This window comes from Battus philenor, unplaced genomic scaffold (genome assembly GCF_028537555.1).
Source record: "Battus philenor isolate CCGP_79_NKW_IND1 unplaced genomic scaffold, ilBatPhil1.0.hap1 SCAF_20, whole genome shotgun sequence".
Classification (NCBI taxonomy): domain Eukaryota; kingdom Metazoa; phylum Arthropoda; class Insecta; order Lepidoptera; family Papilionidae; genus Battus; species Battus philenor.
In genome coordinates, this window is record NW_027181683.1 from 4,983,718 (window position 1) to 5,008,732 (window position 25,015).

General features: G+C 35.1%; 1 protein-coding gene across 1 annotated transcript in view; it reads right to left on the minus strand.

The window, feature by feature from the left end:
• Positions 1-9,396: 9,396 nt before the first annotated feature.
• The window catches only part of LOC137922722 (uncharacterized), a 49,313-nt gene continuing 33,694 nt past the window's right edge, over positions 9,397-25,015 (minus strand). Inside the window, exons 33-49 of the mRNA XM_068765767.1 lie at positions 24,500-24,604; positions 23,202-23,419; positions 21,791-21,964; positions 20,912-21,110; positions 19,838-19,941; positions 18,572-18,725; positions 17,898-17,953; positions 17,416-17,572; positions 16,670-16,796; positions 16,021-16,130; positions 15,592-15,753; positions 14,849-14,947; positions 13,831-13,918; positions 12,715-12,815; positions 11,314-11,412; positions 10,522-10,557; positions 9,397-9,635 (exon numbers count right to left, since the gene is read on the minus strand). Coding sequence (XP_068621868.1) covers positions 9,552-9,635; positions 10,522-10,557; positions 11,314-11,412; positions 12,715-12,815; positions 13,831-13,918; positions 14,849-14,947; positions 15,592-15,753; positions 16,021-16,130; positions 16,670-16,796; positions 17,416-17,572; positions 17,898-17,953; positions 18,572-18,725; positions 19,838-19,941; positions 20,912-21,110; positions 21,791-21,964; positions 23,202-23,419; positions 24,500-24,604 — 2,073 coding nt within the window. The 3' untranslated portion in view covers positions 9,397-9,551. The remainder of the gene's footprint in view (positions 9,636-10,521; positions 10,558-11,313; positions 11,413-12,714; positions 12,816-13,830; positions 13,919-14,848; positions 14,948-15,591; positions 15,754-16,020; positions 16,131-16,669; positions 16,797-17,415; positions 17,573-17,897; positions 17,954-18,571; positions 18,726-19,837; positions 19,942-20,911; positions 21,111-21,790; positions 21,965-23,201; positions 23,420-24,499; positions 24,605-25,015) is intronic.

Here is a 25,015-nt window from a genome sequence, read left to right on the forward strand (position 1 = left end):
ACTAGTAGTTAATGTCCTGCGGCTAAAATGATGATAATGATAAAATTAGAAATACCGTACTTTATGAAGGATTAAATGATTTCGGATCGTGGCTAAATGACAATGTAATATAAATTATTAATAACACAGAGCATTTCAGAGCAGATTTAAATATCTATTTTTGACTAAGAAGTGCATACTTGTGAAGTATAATTGTTCGTTATGGAATACTCATCAAATGCAATAATTAGGTAAGCCGACACTGGCTATATACACAACGCTAGCCCGTTCCATTCTTACAGCCGTTTCTTGCAGCTAAGCTTTTATTTCCATGGACACAATGGACGCAGGATCCTAAGCCGCGCGCCATTTCGTCACGGAGATTAGTGATGTGCGGTTTTACTGATTATCGTTTAGAATCTTCCGATGTCTGAATATTTTTTTATAAAAACGTTAATATTGCAACTATTAATTTTTGTACTCCTGATCTATATTTTGGAATCTATATATTATATTATTGTAAAAGACTATAAAATCGAAACTTGATAAGTATTAATTTTAAAATGACTTAACATCATTATTTCAGACGTATGATGTCTATTGGTGCTTATGGGCTTTCTTCATAATCACGATTATTGGTAGAACCGGTGAACAGCGGCCAGCATTTGTCCATGGTAATTTGTCCACCACGCGAGTGGGCGTCCTAACCTGCACTTTCCGGTCTGTGGTCTCTTTTTCAAAACCTTAAGGCCCAAGCCGCTAGCCGCCCTGTTAGACCATGACGAGCACTTTCTTTATTCCACAGATCTCCTGATTCAATATTAAAGAAAAATCTCGTGCTCTATTTCTCGTTAAGCCACTGTGAACTTGCCGGTGAGGCTCGAAGTATAAGACATCGTTTCAGAATTTTTGGTTTGCCTCAGGTACATATAGCTTTTGTTTTTATTGTATATTTTGAAGCCAATATACCATAATCTGTTTCAAAGCTTTCAATTATTTGATAAATTTAATAAAAAAAATATTCGACAAGAATTAACAAATAATACCGGTTTTAGCACATAACTAAGTTCATTTAATGTCCTTCGTTTAATTTCCTTCTCGCGACGTGTGACGAACGAGCCACGAGAAAATCGGAAACAGTCGTCGAGCACAGCCGTTTAATGAATATATTTGACTATAAACGTTAATAGCCTATTTCAAATAGTTCGCTAATAAACCAACGCATTTGTCAGACAAGTACCCAGTATATTCAGTCTCTTTTGTTCACTTGAGATTTGTTTTTGAAATATCTTTAAACATAAACACGTTAATAATGTGATATTATATTTCTTTATTATCAAATAAAAATGATTTTTACAGAGTGATATATCTGTTATTGAACAATACAAAGCATTAATATCATGAAGTACTTAAATATATAAATGATATATATAATATATAATGAATGTATCGACTAGTTTTAATAAAATAATAAAGTCGTCTCTAGAAATAGTAAGTGTTTATTGATTTAATAATTTCTTTATTTAAAGTTCACGATAAAGTTAAGAAAATATAAACTCGTACCTTGTCCTACTCTCACATCCGACTCCTTTTATTCTACCAAAGCGTCTAACTTTAGTATAACCTTCAATACAAGTCATTAAGTCGTTATTTGTTTGAATAGAAGTTTCGAGACTTTTCGGCAAAAAATTTGATGTAAATATCTTGACCCTACATGAATTATAGAACAGAGGTAGCCCAGCGATAGAAGGCTACGAATTGCGATCGTAGGTCGCGGGTTTGATTCTCGGTATACAATCCTATACAAATCACTCTCTGTGTATTCATTTTGTATACATATTGCCAATTGCTCACAAAAAAGTTCCAGAAGATGCGATCGCAAACCCACCTGCCAAGCGTGACGATTACATATCGCGCCATAGATATCTTGAGGTAGGCCTATGCTTTGCAGTTGGCTAACACACCTGAAGTAGTGTAAATATAACAAGTAGGCAAATATATAGATATCATGATACAAACACCAATATAGTACATATGAAATACTATATATTAATAATTACGTATGTATTTTCCAATTACTAATAATCACTTGATATATTTATACTACTCCAGGTTTTCTAATGCCCATAAGGTATAAAGTCCGCCATTACACAAGGTGTATGAAATATAAATAGATAAATAAAATATGAAAATACAATAAAAAATCATAAGCACTATTGGCATTTACATTGCATTCTGCGCTAACTTAAAAACAACCCTTGAATGACTTTTAAAAGTAATGTATTTTATAGCTTTTATTTTAGGGTAGGCACTATAGCTATGTTGTGAAGTTTGTGTAGCAACATTTGTGCTTGTACTATTTATTGCTTATAAATATTTAAGGAAATAAATAGACTTGATATAATTAATGAAAGTAACCGCATATCATTAATTCTTACGTCTATTCAAACGATATGTCACGTCAATCAAACAAGAAAGTGAAAGTAAATTGGAAATCCTTTTGTCTTAGCGTATCGCGGTTATGAAATTTAGGTAAGCGGATCACAGCGTCAAATTGCACAGACACCTATCGTTTAATAATAAAAATGTCGGCAGATCAGTATCTCGTAATGACACAACAGTTCCCAACCACCCGAGCGCTGAGTAAAATTGAAACATTTCAAATTAAATTTATTTAGTTTAATTCGTTTCGTAGGAAGTGCGTCGCGTGTGTCACAGCAAAAACAAACATGTCGGCCGACGGAAGCCAGCGCGGGCTAACCAATGAGAGCCGAGTGCGCGCAAAAACTACGTAATTAAAAATTCGGGAATCAAAATGGCGGATCCCGTTCGTATTACTCCCGAGTAGAAAGGTCTCCTTAATTTTTAAATTTGAGTATTTTTTTCTAATTTTTTGGGTTGTCTGAATAATAGACACCTTGCTGGCCATGATCAACCTCGTTTACGAAAATTAAATCAAAGCCTCTATCGGAAAGATCCCCTTTGGCCGTTATATCTTATGCAATAAGCGATAAGATTGAATTTTTATTAGATTTAAATTTACACACCAACATATCTATAGTATACTGCACCTATACTGCACCATCATCATCTTCACATCAGCCGATAGACGCCCACTGCAAGACATAGGCCTCTCCAAAAATCGCCATGATGACCGGACTTAAAATAAACACTACTATGCTATGTACACTGTAACATTTCGTTCACCGTTGTGGTAAGATTTCATTTCAGAAAGAAATATTTTTTTTTGCAACATACACATATAACATCAACAAAGACATAAAGCATATATAACTATGTTAATCACATAAGACTTTAACTGAAGAAAATCTAAAATATCAATGTTTTTAATTGACTTTCAAAAAGTAAAAACAAACTTTAAAATAAAACGTTATTTACTATAAATTCACAAAATCTCCAAAACGTTAAAAGTGTAATAAATCATAGTCGAGCTTTTCAACTTTGATATATTAATCCTTTGCAACTATAAATTATTTGAACTCTGTATTCAAAACTACGGAAACCTGTTTAAACACAATGGTATAAAAATATACGATTATATTGTACTATAGCATGCATAAGTCGTATCTGTAATTTAGACAGAGAGCTATAATGACTTGCTAAAGCCGTAAATAACTCGTGTTTTATGAGCAGTCTTTGGTTTTATTTGAAACATATATCCTTCTTATACTATAATTGAGTATTTGTAATTTCCGTTTTAACTACGTCAAATAAATCCTAGAAATCTCCGATTGTCAGATTTATTCATGGCGAGTATTTCTTATTTTATGTTTCAGACTAATTTAAAGTTTTCTTTATAGATTGCATGTAACTATTATTTGACCTCTGGGATCTTAAATTTTTGGAGTGGTAACCACGCAAGTCAAGCGCAGTGTATAACGCTAACCCTAAGGTGTATAGTCGCTTAGAGGTGCTGGATCCATATCACTTTCAATCGGTCGTATCGGAAATCTATGGGAGATATCATGTTCAACGGTGGACATCCTACGACTGAATTGAACTATTTATTACTTAATGTAAGTTATCCGTTGGCTAAAAATGATTAGCTTTTTATGGAGCTATAATACATAATACCATTGCATACTTCGAGTATTTGTTGTTAGAGTATATGCACATACCAGACATTTCCACACGAATGTAAAGACAAGTATTGGTAAAAATGGCTTTAATTTTTATTGCAAACATGCCTTATACTTAAGTTTTAAACTTTTTTTTAAATTGGGTTTACTTCTTTCAATTGTTTACTAAACTTATTTGATAATCGATAGTAATAAACATACGCATTTAGACTTCAATAAAAGATAAGGTTCTCTAACAAAAATTAAAAATATTTATGTCCGCTTTGCTCCCGTGGAAATGTTTCTTCTAATTATTATGTACCAACAGAGTCCAGCTCTACTCGTTTTTACCGGCAATTTGCGAGACAACTCGTACACATCTGAAATGTTAGTCGCTAAGCGGCTTTGACAGTTCAAGGATTTGTCTTTGATTTCATTTAAAGGGGACTCTGACGTCACACGATCCTGTTAAAGACTCGTCTAGAGAGAGCAAGGAATAATCCGGCGACCGGTGTAAGAAAAGGATATGTGGTTTAAAAGTGAGATTTTAAATTATTGCCGCAAAACTTAATGGGAAGAATTCGGCTGCAGCATATTGATTCGGCGTCCGACGCTTAACCAGGGTCATGGGAAAATAACTTTGCGCTGACATTTGGGTACGGATTATTGAAAACATCTTTTATTACAATATGATGTTCAAGTGATTATAACGAAGAAAATATTTTTTGGTTTCCTCATTATTATTTAACAGCGATTAACAGTTGAAAATCTTGCCACTTTTGCCAGATTTGACCTGACATGTAATAAGTCATGTTAGTGGCAAATCTGCATTCTATTTTTTGTCTTCACGGTGTACCTACTAAAGAGTTTTATTATTATTTGTTATTATTATTTTTTGGGTCAAACAGATTTGCGACCCACTAGTTGTGTGACTTTTGACGTTTGAATAACGAACGCCAATCTTAGCTGAAGCTTAGGATATTTATGAAGAAAAACAATATTTTAACTATAGATTAAATGATTAAAGACGTCCCCCATAAGGTGGGCAGGCGACCTTGTTAAGGTTGTTGGAAGACGCTAGATGCGGGCCGTTTCTAACCGGTTCTTTTGGTACTCTCTGAAGGAGGTCCATGTCCAGCTGTGGGCGTTCTACAGGTGACAGTAATGATGATATCAAGTTACATCATAATAAGTTAGCGTAATTAAAAACTACCAATATTAATTTAACCATATACGTTTATACACTATAATGTAACGTTTACGTTAGTACGTAATACGTTATTTACGTAAAAAGTATTAAGAATTTTTTTTAAAAACGTTTCCGTTTATGAAATACTATAAAACAAGTACAGTAGTCAGCTGATAGCCGCTCATGCGTTACAAAAATATTATTCGTTTCCTCAAGTATCTCTAACTTAAACTTATTTATATCTTAGTAACGACAAAGAGAAAAACGTTCATCTCTTGTGTTATGGTTGCCTCTAAATAAAACAGTATGATGGCTCTATTTTAAAACTATATGTCTTTGCATTACTTTTGAACATGATTGTATTTTTTTCGATAGTATTAAAATTTCCAACGTACTTTATACTCTGAATTTTGTTTTGTCATTGTAAAAAAAATCTTACGGCGGCGATACGTTATCAACCCGCGCTTGGTTGTTTTGAATGAAGCAACCATAAGAATTAAATTATGGGATATATTTATAAGTTATATCCATAACGGAGTAGGGAACCACTAAGTGTATTTTATCCACTTTATTTTCGCAAACTCGTTTGTTATTATAACGTTTAAATAACCCGTCGCAGTATCATCCCGATGGATCAATAAAGTTGTAACTTTACGGGCCGTTGGTGTATCGTAGGCCACCCCTACGCGTGCGACACTGTGAAATAATGTCATTGATATTTTAGATGCCTTCTATTTAGGTATCTTCACGCCTGTCGTTCGTGATATGATTAATAGAATATTTTATGTTTTTTGCATATTGTTTTATATTTTTTGTATAATGTTAAACTTTATATACATAAAAGGATTTTTTTTATATTGACAACCTATAGGGGTCCTAATAATCAAAAATACAAATTGAATCGGTTACACTTTTGAGATCAATTCAGAGTTATTAATTTAAAAGTCGATTGAGGACAAAAAAAAAACTCTTTTCCGCTTTTATAAATTTAAAAAGAGAATCTACTAACATTTTGACGAAGTGGGTCCTTAATAAATTCGTTGTTTAACGAATAACAAAAACATGAAAAGTCAAATAATATCTAAAATAATTAAATCAAAACATTAATGACTACTCGCATCGTTTTCTTCTTGCTCACGCTCACTCACGTGATTTCTTGAACACGGAGTTATATTTGATTTGATCACGCTGTTCCAATAGTTCCTATCCTTGCCATCGTGGAGCTCAGTACTTTAGTGTTAAGAGTCAAGCAGATTTGGTACGACGTAGTGGGACTACAACTTTTCGGAAGTTTGCTCTGACTTATCCAGCTACCACCAGTTGGTCGAAGTTACGTCAGCTTTAGATGAAAAGTCTGGTTTTGATTTTGAAATTGTGTAGAATGAAGGGTTCGGAATGCAGTCCACAGAATAAAGCGTTTACTTCCTATATCTCAAAAACTTTTTTACAATCTACATCGACTTCTTTAAGCTTAGCTTTTCTGCCCCATACCTGCATACATGTTCGCCTATTGTCCAAGCACAATTTGAGGAGTTCCTAAAGCTTCCTTGAGTTCCTTAACGATTTGGCAAACACAAACAAGTAGGTTTAGGTTTCAAGGCATGCAAGGGCTCTGGATATATTTCTTAACCATTAGTGAATTATATTAATGAATGTTACTTAATAATATGTATTTATAAGTATACCATAACATATATATTTATATATTTACATATGCTATACACATATAATAAAAAATAAAATCCAACTATCGTGATGATTCCATCAGATTGACAAACAACAACTTTCAAACCTTGACTTTAAATGCGCAACGATACCTGATCATTCTAATATCGAAAAGAACAGATTGTATTGCAAAGGAGAAGTGAGTTAAGTCAGTACTGTGGCGATAACATCTAAGTAGATGATTGCTCGAAAAGAGTGTTTTACTGATATACTGTTAATCATTAATATTATATTTCAGCCGTAAGATGTACACTACTGGACATATGACTTCCTATTGATTTCCATAAGAACCGGTTGGAAGCGGCAGGCATTCAGTGTCTTACGAAGCTCTTAATAAGGTCTGTTCAATTTGTGGTGGTACTACTCAGTACCTACGGGTCTGTGGTTTCCAGTCCAGAACTCTAACGATCCTGCAGCCACCTGTTCTGCCTGCTATATGGCTTACTCGTTCGTCTACAGACCTCCTCATCCTTGATTATATCTTGTAGAGAGATCTCGGGCATAGCACTAGACATGCACTTACTATGAATTAATTTATTTATAAAATATTGCGCAATATTAGAATCTCTGAGCAAAAGTTGTCTAACAGAGCTTATGTATATCAGAGAAAAAAAATCTTACTATAACGTGAACATCTTGTTACACGCATTAATGATCTAGAAGGGAACAAAATATACATGAACGTCATAAAGGTTATAACTTTATGACGTTCATGTATATTTTTCTATCAAAACATTCAAAAGAGTTTATCGTTTATATGTACAGTAACTTCGATACATTCTATAACGCTGCAAATGCCGTCTGTATTTTATTTCGTTTCAACTACAGCTCCAGTATGAAAAGATTTACGACGTGCGAAGTTGTTTACTGGACTTATTGACAGGGGATACGTTTTATAGCAATATTAGCTACATGTTTTACGTAACAACCTACAAGGAAAATGGATGACCCAGATAGCCTGGACACAGTACTCGCAATGAATGGCTTGAGACCTGTTGCGGGAACATTAAATATGTATTGCACCCCATCCTTACAAATTGCGTCAGATCCGGGAGTTATTACCATTGCTTCTGTACATAATCTAACCTACCTACCCGATAGACTCCATCAAAACTTATAGTAATCCTGTAAAAATAACTTTATGAAACAAGTAAATTTTCAAAAAAATCTATTTCTTAAACTGCAAGGCTAGTAATGTGGTTATACTTTTATTATAAGACTTTATACGACGACACTTCGTTTTTATTACCTTATGCGCCTTTTTAGGAATTGACTGACGTAAAGTTTTTGACAGGGGCCAAAGCCACAAGAATAAAAAACTTAAAAACTTTTGTGGTTTGTTATAAAAAATATAGGTGTCGTTGCTACATTTCTGCAAAATCTCTTTCTATAAAAACCTTCCTGGTACCATTAAGTAAATATGAAAAAAATACTGCATCAGTAGAGCTGTTTTTGAGTTTAACACCACATTCAGTGGTTTAATTACATCTAACAAGATTTATATTTTTTTTATGGCCCCCGCTATTGGGGGCCTCTCGTACCCCTATCTTTGGTGGGACACGGACTTTACGGGCAATTTATTTTTTCAGATAATTATTTATTATTTCCAAATTCTCCTTTCGTTTTTCACATATTCTTTCAATCTATTCTTTCATGCCAAATTTCTGCTATCTTTCCCTTTTACTCTGTGACCTTTCATTCCTCCCTCATTACATCACACATTTTATCTTTATTTTCTTTACGTTTACATTTTTATCACATTTTATATCACATTTTGAGTTACATTTTATCACATTTTTTCCTATCGTCTATTTAAAATTTTTCTTGTTTTCTTCGATTATTTATATTAGAAGATCCAAAAAAAAGAATCTTTTAATTAAACAACGATAAATAATCTGCAAAAAATAAGCTTTTGTCCAGGAGTCTTACGGCTGAAATGATCAATGATTATCAGCTTTTGTTTTATACGATACATTTTTACCCCTTGCGCACTGTATAATTTTTAGCCATTTTAAATAATTTAAAAAACATATGTATTGTAAGCAGCAGAGGAACGACTTACAGTCGCAAGTCGCGGGTTTGATTGCCAGGATACAACCTTGTATAATTCACACTTTCTTCATTAGTCCCACAAGACAATCAGTGACATCAAAAATTATCAGATGGGCAGCAGCGTTCAGTGTGTACCATACCAAACATCGATCGCTAAGAGTGGTGATTATGGTTTATCCCCATCTTTGAGGAAGGTAAGCATTGCAGGGGGCGTCATGGTCTAAAACGACGACGAAGTACGTCAATATTCTTTGTATAACAATTTATAAAAATAATTCTTAGCAGTTCGGTTAAATAAAAAGACTGATGATTTAAATATTTGTTTCATTACAAAACTAATTTCCAAGACCAAACATTATTGAGTTACTTTGTTTTACAATACATACAATTTACAAAATTTATTTTTTATTTTTATCTCATACCCGACATTATTGAGGAACAGAGGCAAACCGACAGTAATTTGAATAGAATAACCAATGAAACATGTTGATACAGCTACAACGCGGGACTTCAAAAGCAAAATGTTTCTATTTCTCGTACTGATTGATTCTTCGTAGGCTTGTGACATCCATACCGTAGATGGCGAACGAAGCCGGCTCCGTAAAACGTACCTGCGGTAGGACCGTGCTTGTTACTGACGACTCTATTTACTGGATATAGTGAGTTTTATTAACTCATAATATATATGATGCTTTTGTGAGTGGAGATGAATTACCACTCCAGCATGTATCAGTTCCATCTTGATGGCCAGGAAAATGATAGCCAAGATTGATCTAAGTTGCGTATATTACATATATATACAGCGCGCCTTTTTACATTTTCGACGCAATTACAGCGGTTACATCACTGATGGCGTCCCCCGGTCTCGAATTTGAATTGTCTAAATAATAAACTCGGTAGACTTTTATTTTGTAGTCATGTCCTAAAACATTGGTATGAGCAACTTCTGACTAAGCTGAAAAATCATTGGACAATTTTTGACACTATAGTAGGAATCTTTTTAAATTATGTGGTAATTGAATTGCATTACATAAGATATTATTGTTAAAACCTGTAATGTAGCTACTAGTTTTATAGATCCTTGAGGAAGGTGTCAGCTTGTCTTTATCTTGTTTTATTCTCCTTTGATTTTCGTTGAAATTATTATCATTCTTACGCACATACAATCTATGCTTTCATGCATGTAATGATAATTATGTGCTGTCATAACTTTTACTTCACGAAACTTTTACGTAGATTTTTTATCTAAAATAATAAAGTGTTGTGTCCGTGTTGGCTAGCAATATAGACTATGAAGACTAATATGTGTAATGTCAACATCAAGAAAAAGACCGAAGAATCCTATTTGATCTATATTTAGTGTAATTTTTCTATCTCTAAAAGTAGCCTTGCGACTCAGAAATAAAACATTGTAACGCTATTTAAGAAAGGAAACAAAACAGCTTTTTTCTGCCAATGAACTATTACAGATTTAAATATTAACACAAAACTTCTTACCTCCGACTTGTTCTCCGCTGCGGCCAAGTCTTCTTTCTGTTAGGATAAAACAAAATTAAACATCGTATTGATCTCGATAAAATGATAAGCTGCTAGGCTAGTACAGTGCTGGATTCTTTTTGTTCTATAGAACAACTTTATTGTAACTTTCAGATTTGTCCAAAATTATCAAAATTTACAATGTTTACCTCCATTAGTTCAATATCCCTCATTGCCCTGTGACAAAGGTTAGATCAACGGGTGTTACGTGATGGGTGTTACGTCGTTAAAAACTAGTTCCAAAAGACTCATGGATAGACCCCTCTGCAAGGGATTTCTCTACGAAATCGAATCAGAAATAAGGGAGACCCGTAAAGAAAAGAAGGTCATTTACATAGTTCAGCGGATTGGCAAGTTGGAGTAGTATTTAAGCCCAATAGCGTGGTGAGCTATGATGAGCGCCACGAAGTTCTGAAGATCATGGTCCAGCAAGCACAGTGTAGAAAATCTTTCCAGAAAGTGCGGGCTGCTTTTAACTAGTCCTATTGCAATGGCGGAGGACATGAAGCATTTGACATCTACTAGCTGAAATTATGATAATGATTGTGTAACGTTTCTTTAGTGCTATAATTAAAAGTTCTTGGTGTCAATGTTCTGGTTTGTGTATCCCCCCTTATACGCTTTCCATAGAACACGAGAGCGACCGAAAAATCTATGGATTTAAAAATAATAATAGTTCTTGTTCATCATTTGGCTAATGTGATCAAATTATTGATTTGGTTATTAATATAGAGTACTTACTGCAATAGAAACTTTTCTGCCCTCGCTTTTAGTACTTTCATCATCGTTTTTATCCGCCTCTTTGACGACGGGCGGTATATTCGCATGGAGCTTGTTGACCAGTGTCTTGACCTGTAAACACTCATTACTTTAACTACAACATATTATTTTTGGGAATTACGTTTTCTTATGTTGCAGTTTAAATCACTGGATTAAGGAGACTCAATTATGAACCTACATTACTTAATATACATATATATACTATAGTACATATACACATACATACCTATAACGATATTAATAACATTTTTATTTAATAAGCAGTTAAATATGATGACTAGATTTTTTATTATCGTCGCCCTATCTTAAATCAGAGGGACTCCTATTTTAAATTATTTTCTTTATATGCGTTTTTTTTAGGATGATCATTCACAAATTCTTTTGCATCATCTTCTATCATTGTTTACATTTTATGTATACTCTTTTCTTTCATTCACAATCCTTACACACATGCCCTCTTTTCGTTCGGCGGATTCTTTTAGTATCACACTTTAATTCACTGTTTTTTATAATGACTAGATTCGGATTCGGGTTACGTTGAGTAACCGTGGCGCCAATACGTACAGAAATTCCTTTCTAACATTTTGTTTTGAAGGAATCACTTGTGGGAATAACCAAAGGGTGACGAGTGGCCCAGAAAGTTGCCAAAAAAAATTTGTAACGTAATAAAAGCGGAGGCGAGGGCGCCTATAAAACTGTGTTGTTGTACATTATTACGATAGAATGCTTGTAGCGCCAATTAGAGTGTAGTAGTAGTAGTGGAATAAAGTGTCGCGTATATAACGGGACTTGGTCGATTTAAGTTTTTGTATGAAATTTTACAATGGAATGTGCTAATTAACGCTTTTACTGTCTATTTTAATACCTAAAGGGTCTTCAGCCTAAAAACACTTGTTTGACAGCATACACTCAACTCGACACTCCCCTCTAAAAAAAATTCTGTCTTCTTGTCATTGGGACCATCGTTGGTAAGAATCGTGACCGACGTTGTTTAAGATTTCCCAGTTTTATCTCTACTTCGCCGAGGTATTAAGACACCGTATATTCATTTATTCATATTATGATTAGCTATAAACTATTTACGGTGATCACTCGTGTACGTCAAGAGAAGAATGTTAGAAAAATACAAATGTCTAATTTTATATTGACGAATAAATTACGAATTCATAATGGCAACTTTTAACTTAATATACACGCGAAGGTTCCTATAATACGCTTATCTAAATAAAATTGATAATGACAAGAAATAAACATTTTTTACGACCTCTTTAACATATTCAAAGTTTGTTACAAACTGAAAAGCGTTACTAATTAAATCTGTAAATGCTATAATAATATTTGTAAATGACCACACCATGGTGTGACCATGCTCACGTTAGGGTACTGGGAGAAGCAAGCCCTGGCGCGACCGACGCATGGCGGTGCAACAGCGCGCCCATAGCGATCGCGGTCGGCCGGGTCGAACATATAGTAACCTGCATACATAAAGCAGTTTCATATACTGTGTTCACGTTAACACACGCGTCAAAGATTTAGAGTTAAGTCCCATTTGCTACAGACAATCCATATAGTCTACAATCCGTTCATTTCTAAATGTCTTACGCTGGATGCAGATCGCTCCCAGCCGGTGCTACAGGAAATCTGTGAGGGAGGCTAGTATAAGTCCAGCAGTAGAGTAGCCGCTGAAAGGATTACGATGATAATGAACTTCTCAATTACAATGTCAAGCTTCTATTGATCAGTTGAATTGTCAAATGTGTAACAGGGGAATAGCCTCAGAGCTGTATGTTTTAAAAAAGTGTCATGTCAGCTTTTCCAACATCACTAATATTAGTGTATTAAGTATTTTTATATTTTGGCTGATCAAAGAGTTTCGGATAAATCTTTTGATATTGGACTTTTCATCTGATTCGATTTTTCAATTTCGACCCACATCGATCGGCGAAACAACTATCGTCGTCGATGCGACATTATTTAGCAACAAGACGATCTTACCATAAACAATAACGAAATTACGCCACCCTCTATGAATGAATAACACAGCCAACGATGTTTCTTCTTACATGCATTATCGAAACCTAATAAGTGGATGACTTTAATCGAGAATTATCAGTCACCAATAAACGAAGAGAGACTCGTGTTTTATATTTAACTCGTGTTCGTACAACAAACTTTTTTACGCGGTTCCTTACAAAAATGTGAAAAAACCGAGTAAGAAATACTTTCGACATATGATAAATTTGAGTATATCCCGCTATATACCTAAAATCGTGTAATATTAAATAACTAAAAAAAATATTAAAAATCACAAATAACCGTACAAAAGAAGTAATAATTAAATCCATATTATATAAGTATTTAGAAAACAGAAACAATATTTTTTTAACATTAAAAAATGTAAAATCAAAATCCTATCCACAAGTACAAAACATAAAAATAGATATCAATTTTGTAATTTTTCATGGTTTATTTTATTAGCGAAATAATTACCGCGCGGCGTCCTAAATAGCGCGACAGCGAAGTCCCCGTCGCCGGCCACGAACACGCCCGATCGCTCCTCGCGGAAGAACTCCGTCACCTGCACGTTTTACATGTTATATACAAATTCAATCACATTTCCATGAAGACTTTCAATGAAACAGCAGATAACGTATATTGATTATCTTCTATTTCGTCATCATCATCATTGTTGTCGTAAATCATCCAATGTTGGACATAGACCGCACCCAAAGATTTCCCATAAGAAATTTCTGAAACGGCTGGATGCACGCCGTCTTCCGATGTAATTAAAGTCGTATTTTGTTCACCTATTAGGTGGACATCTAATGCTGCTCTGGCCGTTTCGTGGTCACGTTGTTGTAATAGGCCTACGAATTTTGACATGGGCCTAGCAATATCTGCTAAATTTTTTGCTTATCACCATTTTTAAGCTGTATCGGTGTTATAAATTCTTGGAAAGTATGTGCCTGCCAGGAATCGAGCCCGCAACTTGTCAAGTCATCATTAACTACAGGGCTATTTATTGCTAGTCTTTCTGCACATACGTAAATTGGACGGTAATAGCGATGAGACAATTACCAACGCTGGTGTGCCTCATCTATTGTACATACCAAATAATATTTTAAACCTGGTCGCACCGCATTGCTGTCGGTTTATAGAATATGGCAGTTACTAAAAGATGAATCATCGTCATATCTTCTCGTATTATAAAAATCTGATAAAGTTGAAAGAACTTTAACATTAAGAAAATATTACAAATACACTCCTAAATAATAATAACTAAAAAACACATGAATTATAAAAATTTGCATTTTTTTACCTTAAGCCAGTTCGACAGGTTAGCAATAACACACGACCCCAAATTGTATACAATTTGTGTATTGCTGTCAGAAATTTAAACGAATTTGAGGCCGCTCTCAAACTAAACCTCGCAAATACAATCTTTGTGTACTTGAAAATGTAATTAAACATCAACAACTAAGCAAGCTCGTAACATAATTTTAATTACCTGGGTCTCTAAGTCTGTATCAACGGAGCCCTGCTGACGCGCCTTGTATACCACCACGCGGCACACGCAGTTACCCGGCGTGTAGAACTTACGAAGAATCTAAATAGTTATGAGTTTTAACACCAAAGTTAATCTTTACATAACACCAAACCAAACCACAATCAAAGTTAATCTTTAAAATACTTTAAAATTTAGTTTATAAGTGATTACAAATATTTTTATGATTAATCCTTTTTTCTTAAATTAAATTAAATCAGACTTACGTTAAAATGATTGTTTTTTTTTTGAAACATCTTTTAAAAAATATTTTTCGTAATCGTGCAAATCCGAGTCCGCGACAATTATCTATATTCATAATTAAATAATGTTGTTAATATTTAAGTAATAATAACAGAAAACTTTTTGTCATCGTTTACTATGGCATTAAACCAATAAATAAAGTGATGATTCAAAAATACGTTATTTACTGTTGGACTGCGACAGGCCAATATCTTTTTACGGCACGAACGAAATCTAGCGTGGCAGCAAGAATAAAGAAATTATTACAGCTTTCATTTGAAGTACTAATTTGTTTCTTAATTACTTTATTTTCAGCACCCAATACAGTACCCCGATGCAGCCCACCGATTCACCCCAGGGAAGTACATAGATTACTCATTGTAACGTGTTAATAAATAAACGTTCATTAATAATTTGCGAACGCTTTATGCAGAGTTCAAAATTAACAAAGGAGAAACGGGTACCTGTTCGATGGTGAGGAAGCTCTGCTTGGGGTGGTAGTGCAGATAGCTGTCCTGGTAGAGCTGGTCACCGCTCTCCAATACCTGGTCGAGGGTGGAAGTGCACCAGCGACACACGTCTTCCACGCGGGACATCGCCACCGCCATCACCGAGCACGCGAGCGCCTACACAATACATTGGAAACTGTCTAACCCTATCTATCAACAGTTCGATACCCTTCACATAACTCGGGAATTTAAAATATGTTATATGACAATCTAGTAGCTCTAGGTATTAGTAGCAGTAAGTTTTAGGCCATTGCAACTACTGAAAAATACTGATGAAAAGTACAGCTAGAAAACCTCAAATGTAATATTTGTCATACACCAGTAGTAATATATCCAGCTTTAAATGTTACTCACCCTTGTGCATATTTAAGATAACAGACGTACCTGTTTGCCCCGGGAGGCAGCCGAGAACTTCCGACAGGACATGGAGTGCTGCGCTGACAAGAACTGCGTGCCGTCGTTCAGCACTAGCCATCCGTTTGAATTGCGTTGCCCTACGATGGTAACAAATACTCGCATTAGTATTATTTGTATCTTGCCGCAACCAATCAAATCAAGGTTTGGCTTCCTCGGGCAGCAGTGTACCCCGGTAAGCCCGGTTAAAAAATCTGTGTTGCTAGATGCTGTAGGTGGATAGTGGAATAACGCCTGTTAAAAATTTTAGTACATTTGTATGTAAGCATTAATGTGTTGCTATTTAAAAGTGCCCGCAACAAATGTAAATTCCGTACTAATTAGAAAAACCACCGCAAAACTCAAAATGATGACCGTCGATGAGGTGTTTTAAACGATCTTCAGTATCACTTACTTAACAGGGGGGTTTACATAGGTAAACCCAACTAGGGATCCAGGATCACATTAAAGAGTTGAAAAAAAGATAAGGACCTAAAATCGCTGAAACTTTTCTTTGCACTTAACTATTTGGAATAATATTTAATTCCATTCAAAATGGTTTTCGATACATTTTGATACCAGATTTTCGAAATATTTTCAAATAGGTTTCTCTACGAAAACAATTAAATGGACAATTGACCTTTAAGTTTGCCTTCTTCCTTGTCCCTCGTGTCGGCGGCGCGCTGTGCGTCCAGGCAGGTGACGCTGCCCGGAGGATGTTTGCGGTCCTTCTCTGATGCACGACGCGCGCTGCCATCAATACCGACCTATAAAAAATAATAATAATATATATAATGCATCAATGCCATAAAATTTATAAAAAGAGGAAATACAATTAAAAGCGTGCAAATGTAACAGCTAAGCTATACAAGTCTTTTAGATCTTATTTACCTTATGTTATAACACTTTTTTTAACTACATATTCATACGCAGTTCATATTACCATTAGGGCTTTAAGATTTAATAGGAAACAGTAGACCACGGACTAGCAAGCGCATCGTAGGACGTCTTAACAAACTTGTTAAGGTCATCGGAAGACTATGATTGCCTACCGCTCTAATCAGTCCTAAAGAAAATCTATAGGGAGGCCTATTTACAGCAAAGAGCTTCCTCCGGCTGAAGTGACGCTGAGGATGATAATGCTTGTTACATGATTTATACTTCTTCAGTCACTCCTTAAAAAATAAACATCATGACTATGTGATATTTCTTGTACATGTAGTTCCATGTTTCGCGTTCTCGTGCTCTTCGAGTGTATTTCAAAAATAATAACATAGAACTTAGGTCCGTCGACCGCTCCGATCTGCTTCATAATTTTTCCTTGTCTTTTTCCGCATGACCACCACCTCACCCCACTTCAAAAGTAATAATACTTATCTGCCTTACCTTACTAGTTGCGGGTATAAGATTCACGCCTGGCGGTGCTCTGACTAGAGGCGGATCTACGCCTCCCAATTTCTTGATCGGTTGCACAGTTACAGCCATGGCGTACAGCTGGAAATCGTGTTTCGGTCGCTCCACGGTAGGGACGTTTTGAAGGTATCTAATTATAACAAAAACGCCGATTGGATTGATATTATTTAAAGGTAATACTTACCAAATCCATGTATCTAAAGACATGTAGTTTTCCCATAAATCAACGTCACCCTAAAACTAATGACAGGTCTGGTAGTAGTTTACACGAAAAAAAATTAATGTAATATCTAGATCATTCGGAATGCACAAATTTAAATATCCCTTAAAATCGTTAGTCTTAAAAAAGTGATATATTAGGATTTATTATTTTTTTAAATAAACCAACTCTGTGGAGCATAAATATAAACATCTTTATTATAATCAAATAAAAACTAAGAACGTATTCGTCTTACGCAAACGCCATCAGCTTCGGAGATGTAAAAGTCAATACACACGCAGCTCCGTCATCCTAGAACAAAAATACTTATTCATTGCAGGTAAAACATTGTTTACCAATTCATAGAAGCTACAAGCCATTATCGTATAAAAAGATTTTATAAGGTTTATCATTAACATCAATTCAAAGATGTCAAAGTAAATTTTGTTCTAAGTCCTACAGTATAACAAAAGTCGTCAGATTGCTAGAAATGAATGCATAAGCTAATTAACAGATAGCGTAAATTTTCAAACATTTAGTTTCGAGTAAGGTTTATTAAAGATCGTATATATAAACTTCCGACATTTTATCTGAGAATAACAAGTTTTTAACTTTAGGGACATCAGATGAAGATTTAATTGGTTCTAACTTAGCTCCGGAGGAATCGCTGTTTACCTAAATAAGATAGGTATTATAATCCCCCATCCCTAAGTCACGTTTGATCCACCGCGTGTATTACATCCTTTATAATTATCACTGTTTCCAGTATTTGTTTTCACGTAGACTTTTAAGTTCTTGTCAGCACAGATAGTGATGGGAGTCGTTGCGGGGCCGATTCATCCTCTACGAAATCACTTATGTAGATACGTGTAACGATTCCATTAGTACTCTCGACCTCGGGGTATGTTTAGTCATTCCCTTTCTACAAACCTGCGCGTCCACTCTCAGGCCAGTGGCGCCGCAAGCGTGCGGCTCCATCATGTAGAACTGTGGCGCACCCGGGTATCGCCACACCGCCACCGCGTGCGGCATCGACCACAAGATGCCTGTCGTGTGATCTTCGAAGAAACGCTCTAGAGCACATCTACACAGCAATATCAACCAATACAATTTTTATACAAAAAACTCTCAAAGCCGATCCTTTAATGCATTAGTTCAAGTGATTCAGTCGCATGAATGTCTAATGCGAATATATTGTAAGAATTACATATATATACAACATAAGCGTAAAAAACTATTGGCACTAGATCTCGTTGTTATAAAATTAGATAAGGATAAAACCCGATCTAAAATTAAAAATCATTAAAAAAAATCTAACAGTTATATTGCGGATATCTGAACTCGATCCGGAAGGGTTACGGCCCACACCCTCTAGTAAAAGCGCATGTCTATGCTGTACGTACAAGTCTAATAAATCACCTTTTAATATCATAATATAACGATTACATTTAAATACAGTGTACGCTGTTAAATGTTAATAAATAGTTTAAATAGGACGCGTGAAGGATTATGTGCACATTTCCATAATCATATCAATAATTTAACACGAAGATTGTTTTTTGATGCTAAGTGTTCTTTTAGCAATATAATATTAGTAATGATATTTTTTTATTTCTACAGCATTAACATTACAATACAACTCACAGCCTAACAAAACTCTAGCACAACTTTACTTGTACAGTGAATTACGTGAAAGTTAGGCAATACTGTAATTTAGATTACCATTGGTGACAAACACAAATTAATATTTCTACAGTTTTAAAATTACCTTTAAATTTATCTAGCTGACTCGGCGAACATAGTTCCGCTTAACAGACGAATTCGATTTCGGATTTTAAAATTTAGGTAGAATTGTTTAGTTAAGGTTTTGCTCGACTGCTCTATTTTTTTTTATAGATAAATATCCTATTTTAATGTTTATCATCCTATTCCGAATGTTTTAATAAATTATTTAAAATCACAAAAAGGTAAAAATTTACATTTTTGGCAATTATTTAACAATACAAAACTTGTTAAGCTTTCAAGAAAACGAAAATATTTTTCAACATAATACAATTTTCGCATAAACGCAGTTTTTCGTAAAAGAAATAAATGCTTAATTGTCTACCATTGATTTTGGATAGGGTGGTACCATATATAAATTGACAGGAAAAGTAACTATACGTTCACCTTTTTAAAGAGCAAAAATAAAATTACCTGACTGTCATTTCCGTGGCCTCTTTCTGCTCAAGTTTACCCGAGTATACGGATAGTAAGTCGTATCGGACGTAGTTCACTCCCAGTACAAAACGCTTTAATACCTTTGGAGTAATATTGTTACACAATTAAATTTATACATATATACATTGTCTTCTAAACTAGAATAAAGTTATTTTTAAAATATACATTAATAAAAATACAATCAACGGAGAGAACCGGACATTGTACATGCCAATAATTTTAATTACATTTTCATAATTTTGATCTCCCGCAGAGAATAAGCTAACAAAACCCGATGCATTGGGGTACTGAATTTATTGTTATGGTTACTCTTTTTAACCAAATACATTTAATTTACATATATTAATAATTCAAATATAGTTTAACCAGGGAATTGACTAGAAAACAGTGCTGTAAATTTAGCGACAAATAATAAATGTTTCGATTTACGAAATAGTTTGAAGTAAAAAATAAAATAATCGTTAATTTTAACGAGCCTGAATCTTTATGCCTATCCTTTGCCGCAATTTTTTGCACCTAACTTTCACTGCTACTCAAGTACCAATAGCGAAGCTCGACAGCTTTCTGCAGTAGCAGCTACGGCTCAGAAAGATACATAACCCGTACAGTATTTCTACTCAAAGGCGACCAAAAAGCCGAACGTCGACTTTGTCGGCTGACAATGCTTGCCTAACATTAATACCACTTGGCATAACGTGAGCGCGTGGTGACGAAAAGTGACGAAGAAAACTTCGGCAACGCTTCTATCTAAAATGTCGTCATATTTTTGATTTATGAGCCTAGCAGAATTGGTAGACTGCATAGAATACTACGGAGTCTAATCTGTACTACGATAATAAGTGCACTACAGATGGAATTTGACGACTAATGCAAGAGTTGAGCCCGAGAGACCGGTACAATCGTTGTTCCAAAAGTCTGTTTTTAACATATTATACATTACATCTGTTAATGACGTCAAATTAAGTTAGCCATCGTTTCTGATCCTCAAACTTAAGAAAAGGTGTTAGCACCCCCATCCAAGAAACCACCAGGACTATTATATAAACGGACCTGTAAAGGCAGCAAGACGTCCTCGCCAGGGCGGAACTCGTAGCCGAGCGAGGAAAGTGAAGCGGAGAGTAGCTTGCTACCGATCGCCATCACCTCGTCGACAGTGCGACGCGTCCACAGCGGCGGGCGACGGATGTGCGCCATGCACGCGCCTGCGATCGCGCCGCAAGCAGACTGCAGCAATGCGTCTCGTGTGAACCTATAGGAACAAAAAAAGTAATATTGTAACTGAAACTTATGTTTTATAATATGTTACAATAAGTGTACGTATCTTCTTTTCAGCCGTTACACGCCTACTACAAGGCATTAGGTATCCACCAAAGATCGCCACATCCACTAGTGACGTGCCCTGCCCACTGCCATTTCAGACGAGCAATTCTTAGACCTACAACAGTGACCTTAGTTCTTCTACGGTATACTCGGATATACTCTTTTCGAATTTGATCTCGGAGCAAAACTAAGAGCATAGCTCTCTCCGTTTTTCTCTGGTTGATCTGGAGCATTCTTATAAGACTCGCCATAAGCAACCATATGTCAGTAAGTTGTCATAAGCAACACACAATATGTAGTGTATAAATAGTATGTATATGTACATAAGACATGTGTATTATAAGTAATCTGTAAAAAATGTAAACGTCCATTTCCTACTTTAATAGCGTGATGATCGCCCAGTTTTTGCCTTATTGGAGAAGAAAAAAAGTTCATCTAGTGGTTGTCTGAAATAAATTGCAATTTGCGGTAAGTCTGTCCTTTGTACTTAATCTTTTAGCTGTTAGATATGTTAATAACCTGCAGATATATAAAAATAGCAAAAAAGAAATTATTTCAATAAAACGACAACTATTTATAAGAAAGCAAACGCAAACTTGTGTGACTTACTTCACTAAGTCCGGCGGCCGAGTGCCTCTGAGTATAGTCCTGCCTCGTGCCGTCTCCACGTACGCCGTGAGCACTTTCCATTCATAGCCCTCGTCCGGCACGGCGCCTTGTGGACTTACGGGACCCGGCCTCTTGCAGTACTCCCAGAATACCTTCACCGACGATATGGTAAACCTATTTCGAGGATAGACTTAAGACGGGCAATTCTTCAAACTACATCGGTGATCTCTTCTGCGGATCGCATCATGTCTTATTCGATCTTACAGAAACTTCGAGCGTAACTCTCTCCATTAATCCCTGGGTAACCTAAAGCCTTTTAACAAGACCAGTAAGACGTAAGTGAGCGACAAGTAAGCGACCACTTCTCAGATCGACAAATATTTTTGTTAGATGCAATAGCTTTTCATATCGAAAAGAGTTTATTAGACTTTCACGGTTTGTCGACTGATTGTACGTAGACGGAACAAATTTTCTATCAAGTATTCATACTGAATAACTATCATATATTGGTACAGAATCTTTGATTGTTAATTTTAATATATGCAGAAGCACATAGTCGCTGTTAAACCAATATTTGCATTGTGAATTTTCTAGAGAATTAGCCCTACTAATGACGTTTATGTACAAAAAGATTGCTGTATGATTGTAACGCCTACAAATAACAGTGTTCGCTGAATGTGCCTATGTTATGTATAAATGTTAACAGCGTCAGAAATTTTGTACACTTTACAAGAGAACGTATTGATACCAGAAAGATTGCCATGGATTTACAACGATAATAATAAAACAAGACGATGGTAAATTGGTGTACTAATACAACAACAATAATAGTCTCCTCACGCATGTCATCGAATAGCTACTGATGGAGTCAAGTTCGATCATCCTATCACTTCACGTAGCGTTGACCTAAGCAACTTCCAAAATAAATGATTTTCAAATCAAATCTTACTAAGGAGCCATCACGCTTAACTTTTATAATATCTAATATATAAAATTCTCGTGTCACGGTGTTCGAACTTGAACTCCTCTGAAACGGCTTGACTGATTTTTACCAAATTTAATATGCGTATTTAGTAGGTCTGAGAATCGGCTACTATCTATTTTCTATACCACTAAGTGATAAAGGTTGTACACACTTAAATTTTATTTTTTATTTTTAACGAAATTTTTTGTTTTTATTTTTTTATGATACAGTTATACAAGAATACATACAACCATAAATTTTCACCCCTCTACGATCAACCCTTATTTTTTATTTGTAAATTAAAATATCAATTTTTTTTTTTTGCAAAACAACGTTTGCGGGTCAGCTAGTATTATATAAGTCTCTACGGCCCCAAATTCAGCGCAGCTGTACATTTTCCAATGACTAGAAAATCTGCTTAATCTTAAAAAAAAATGCGTATATTACCTGTTACTGCCCGGCCTTGTAAGATTGTCAATATTACTGCTTATTGTCTCGGCCAGTTGGTCGATAGTAGCAAAAAGAACTAATGCAGAGGCCCCCCCGGGAGAGAACCTGCCCGTCGGCCCCACGGCATGTGGCTCCCACAGGCAGTACGCATTGCCCTCAGCCGCCTTCCATACACCCACACAGTAATCCTTTGCGCAAACCACTCCGTAGTTGCTCTAAAAATTAATGACGACAAAATACTATATTAGACTGAATTCTATTTTTAATCGATTTTTTAATTTTCATACGCTATGAAATAAAGCTATTTTACTTTCACATAAATTCCCGTCGAATCTCGTAAAAAAATAATTCTCATTCTGACAATGTTTATAAAAACTTATTAGAAACTATTTCTCATACATTTGTAGTTTTATCTTACACAATTTTTTTTTTAAATTATGTTATATTTTCCCAAATTTACCACATGTCAGATGTAGTTTTACACAAACATTTTATACCTATATGAAGAAATATATATAAAGAGCCTATCTACCGTAAAATGGCTCAGTTATACAAGGAAATGTAAAAGAGTTTGAATGGAATAAATATTTAAGTTTAATTTGGTTTTTATTGCAGTCTGTTAACCAGTACTAAACCTACTTTTCATTCCTTCACCGCAAAGCCTCAAAGGCCTTCACCAAAGATCGCCAAAATGACTGTTCTTGCGCTGCCCGCATTCAGCGACAACCCCGCAACCTTGATTATGCCGTCTGTCCACCTAGTTTTTTTTAGAAGATGGTCCTGCTAATATGCTACTCTATTCATTACTTAATAGGGCCTAGTATAATAAATTACAATCTCATCTATGGAATGACAATAACCGGGTAGGATTGGCAACTTATTAAAAATGCGTCTAATTTATTGTCATATTCGGTTTATATCAACAGAATTAAATCTATCACAATCAAATAGCTTCGAAAATAAGTAAGAGGTTGCAATCTTTCTTGTGTCCGAAGCTCATTTAACAACTAGGTAGCTCATGACTGTCACAGTAGTGACGTACTCTGGGTGTGCATGGTCCGCGGTGTGTTACGGGAAATCATCGTAGTTTATCATTTTAATTTTAGCTTTAGATTGTCTACTGCTGGATATGTAAAGGCCTCTTACACGACTTTAAGGTTCTTGTAATATCTTTAAATAATTAGAGCAGGACAAGATCGGTCATCGTGGCTATCGTTCGAGGAGGCCTAATTCTTCCAGTGATCGTCTATCGACTGAAAACAAGAAGAGAAAGAATGCAATAGTCTACTACTTACAGACTCAAAAAATGTATGCAGTCCCCTCTTTAGGTTCAGGACGGCGCCGCTGTTACCGGCTTTGATATCGCCCTGCACCGCTTCACCTTGTATCTCCAATCGTACCTATTATAAAAAAAAATCCTTATTAATTAGAACAGTACCTTGACAAAAACCAACTCCAACGTTACGTGATAGTCTTGACATTGTGCTAGAAACCGATATAGCCCAAGACAACCTTAACTAGATGTTATCTAATATATATTAAAAAGAAACATGAATTAAAATGTAAACAAGTTAAAAAATAATTGTAAATAATAGTAACATGTACATAAATCTGTAAAATAAAATAAAATATTGTAAAACCTGAGGAACAAAGTGATGGGTGAAGGCATCGAAACAGAGGCAAAATAGAATGAAAAAGTAAGACAGATGAAATGTAAGAAGTAAGGAAAAGAATACGCATGAAAGAAGAGCGCGAAAATAAAATAAAATAATATATGTGAAAAATTAAATAAAATAAAAATAAAAGTCCCT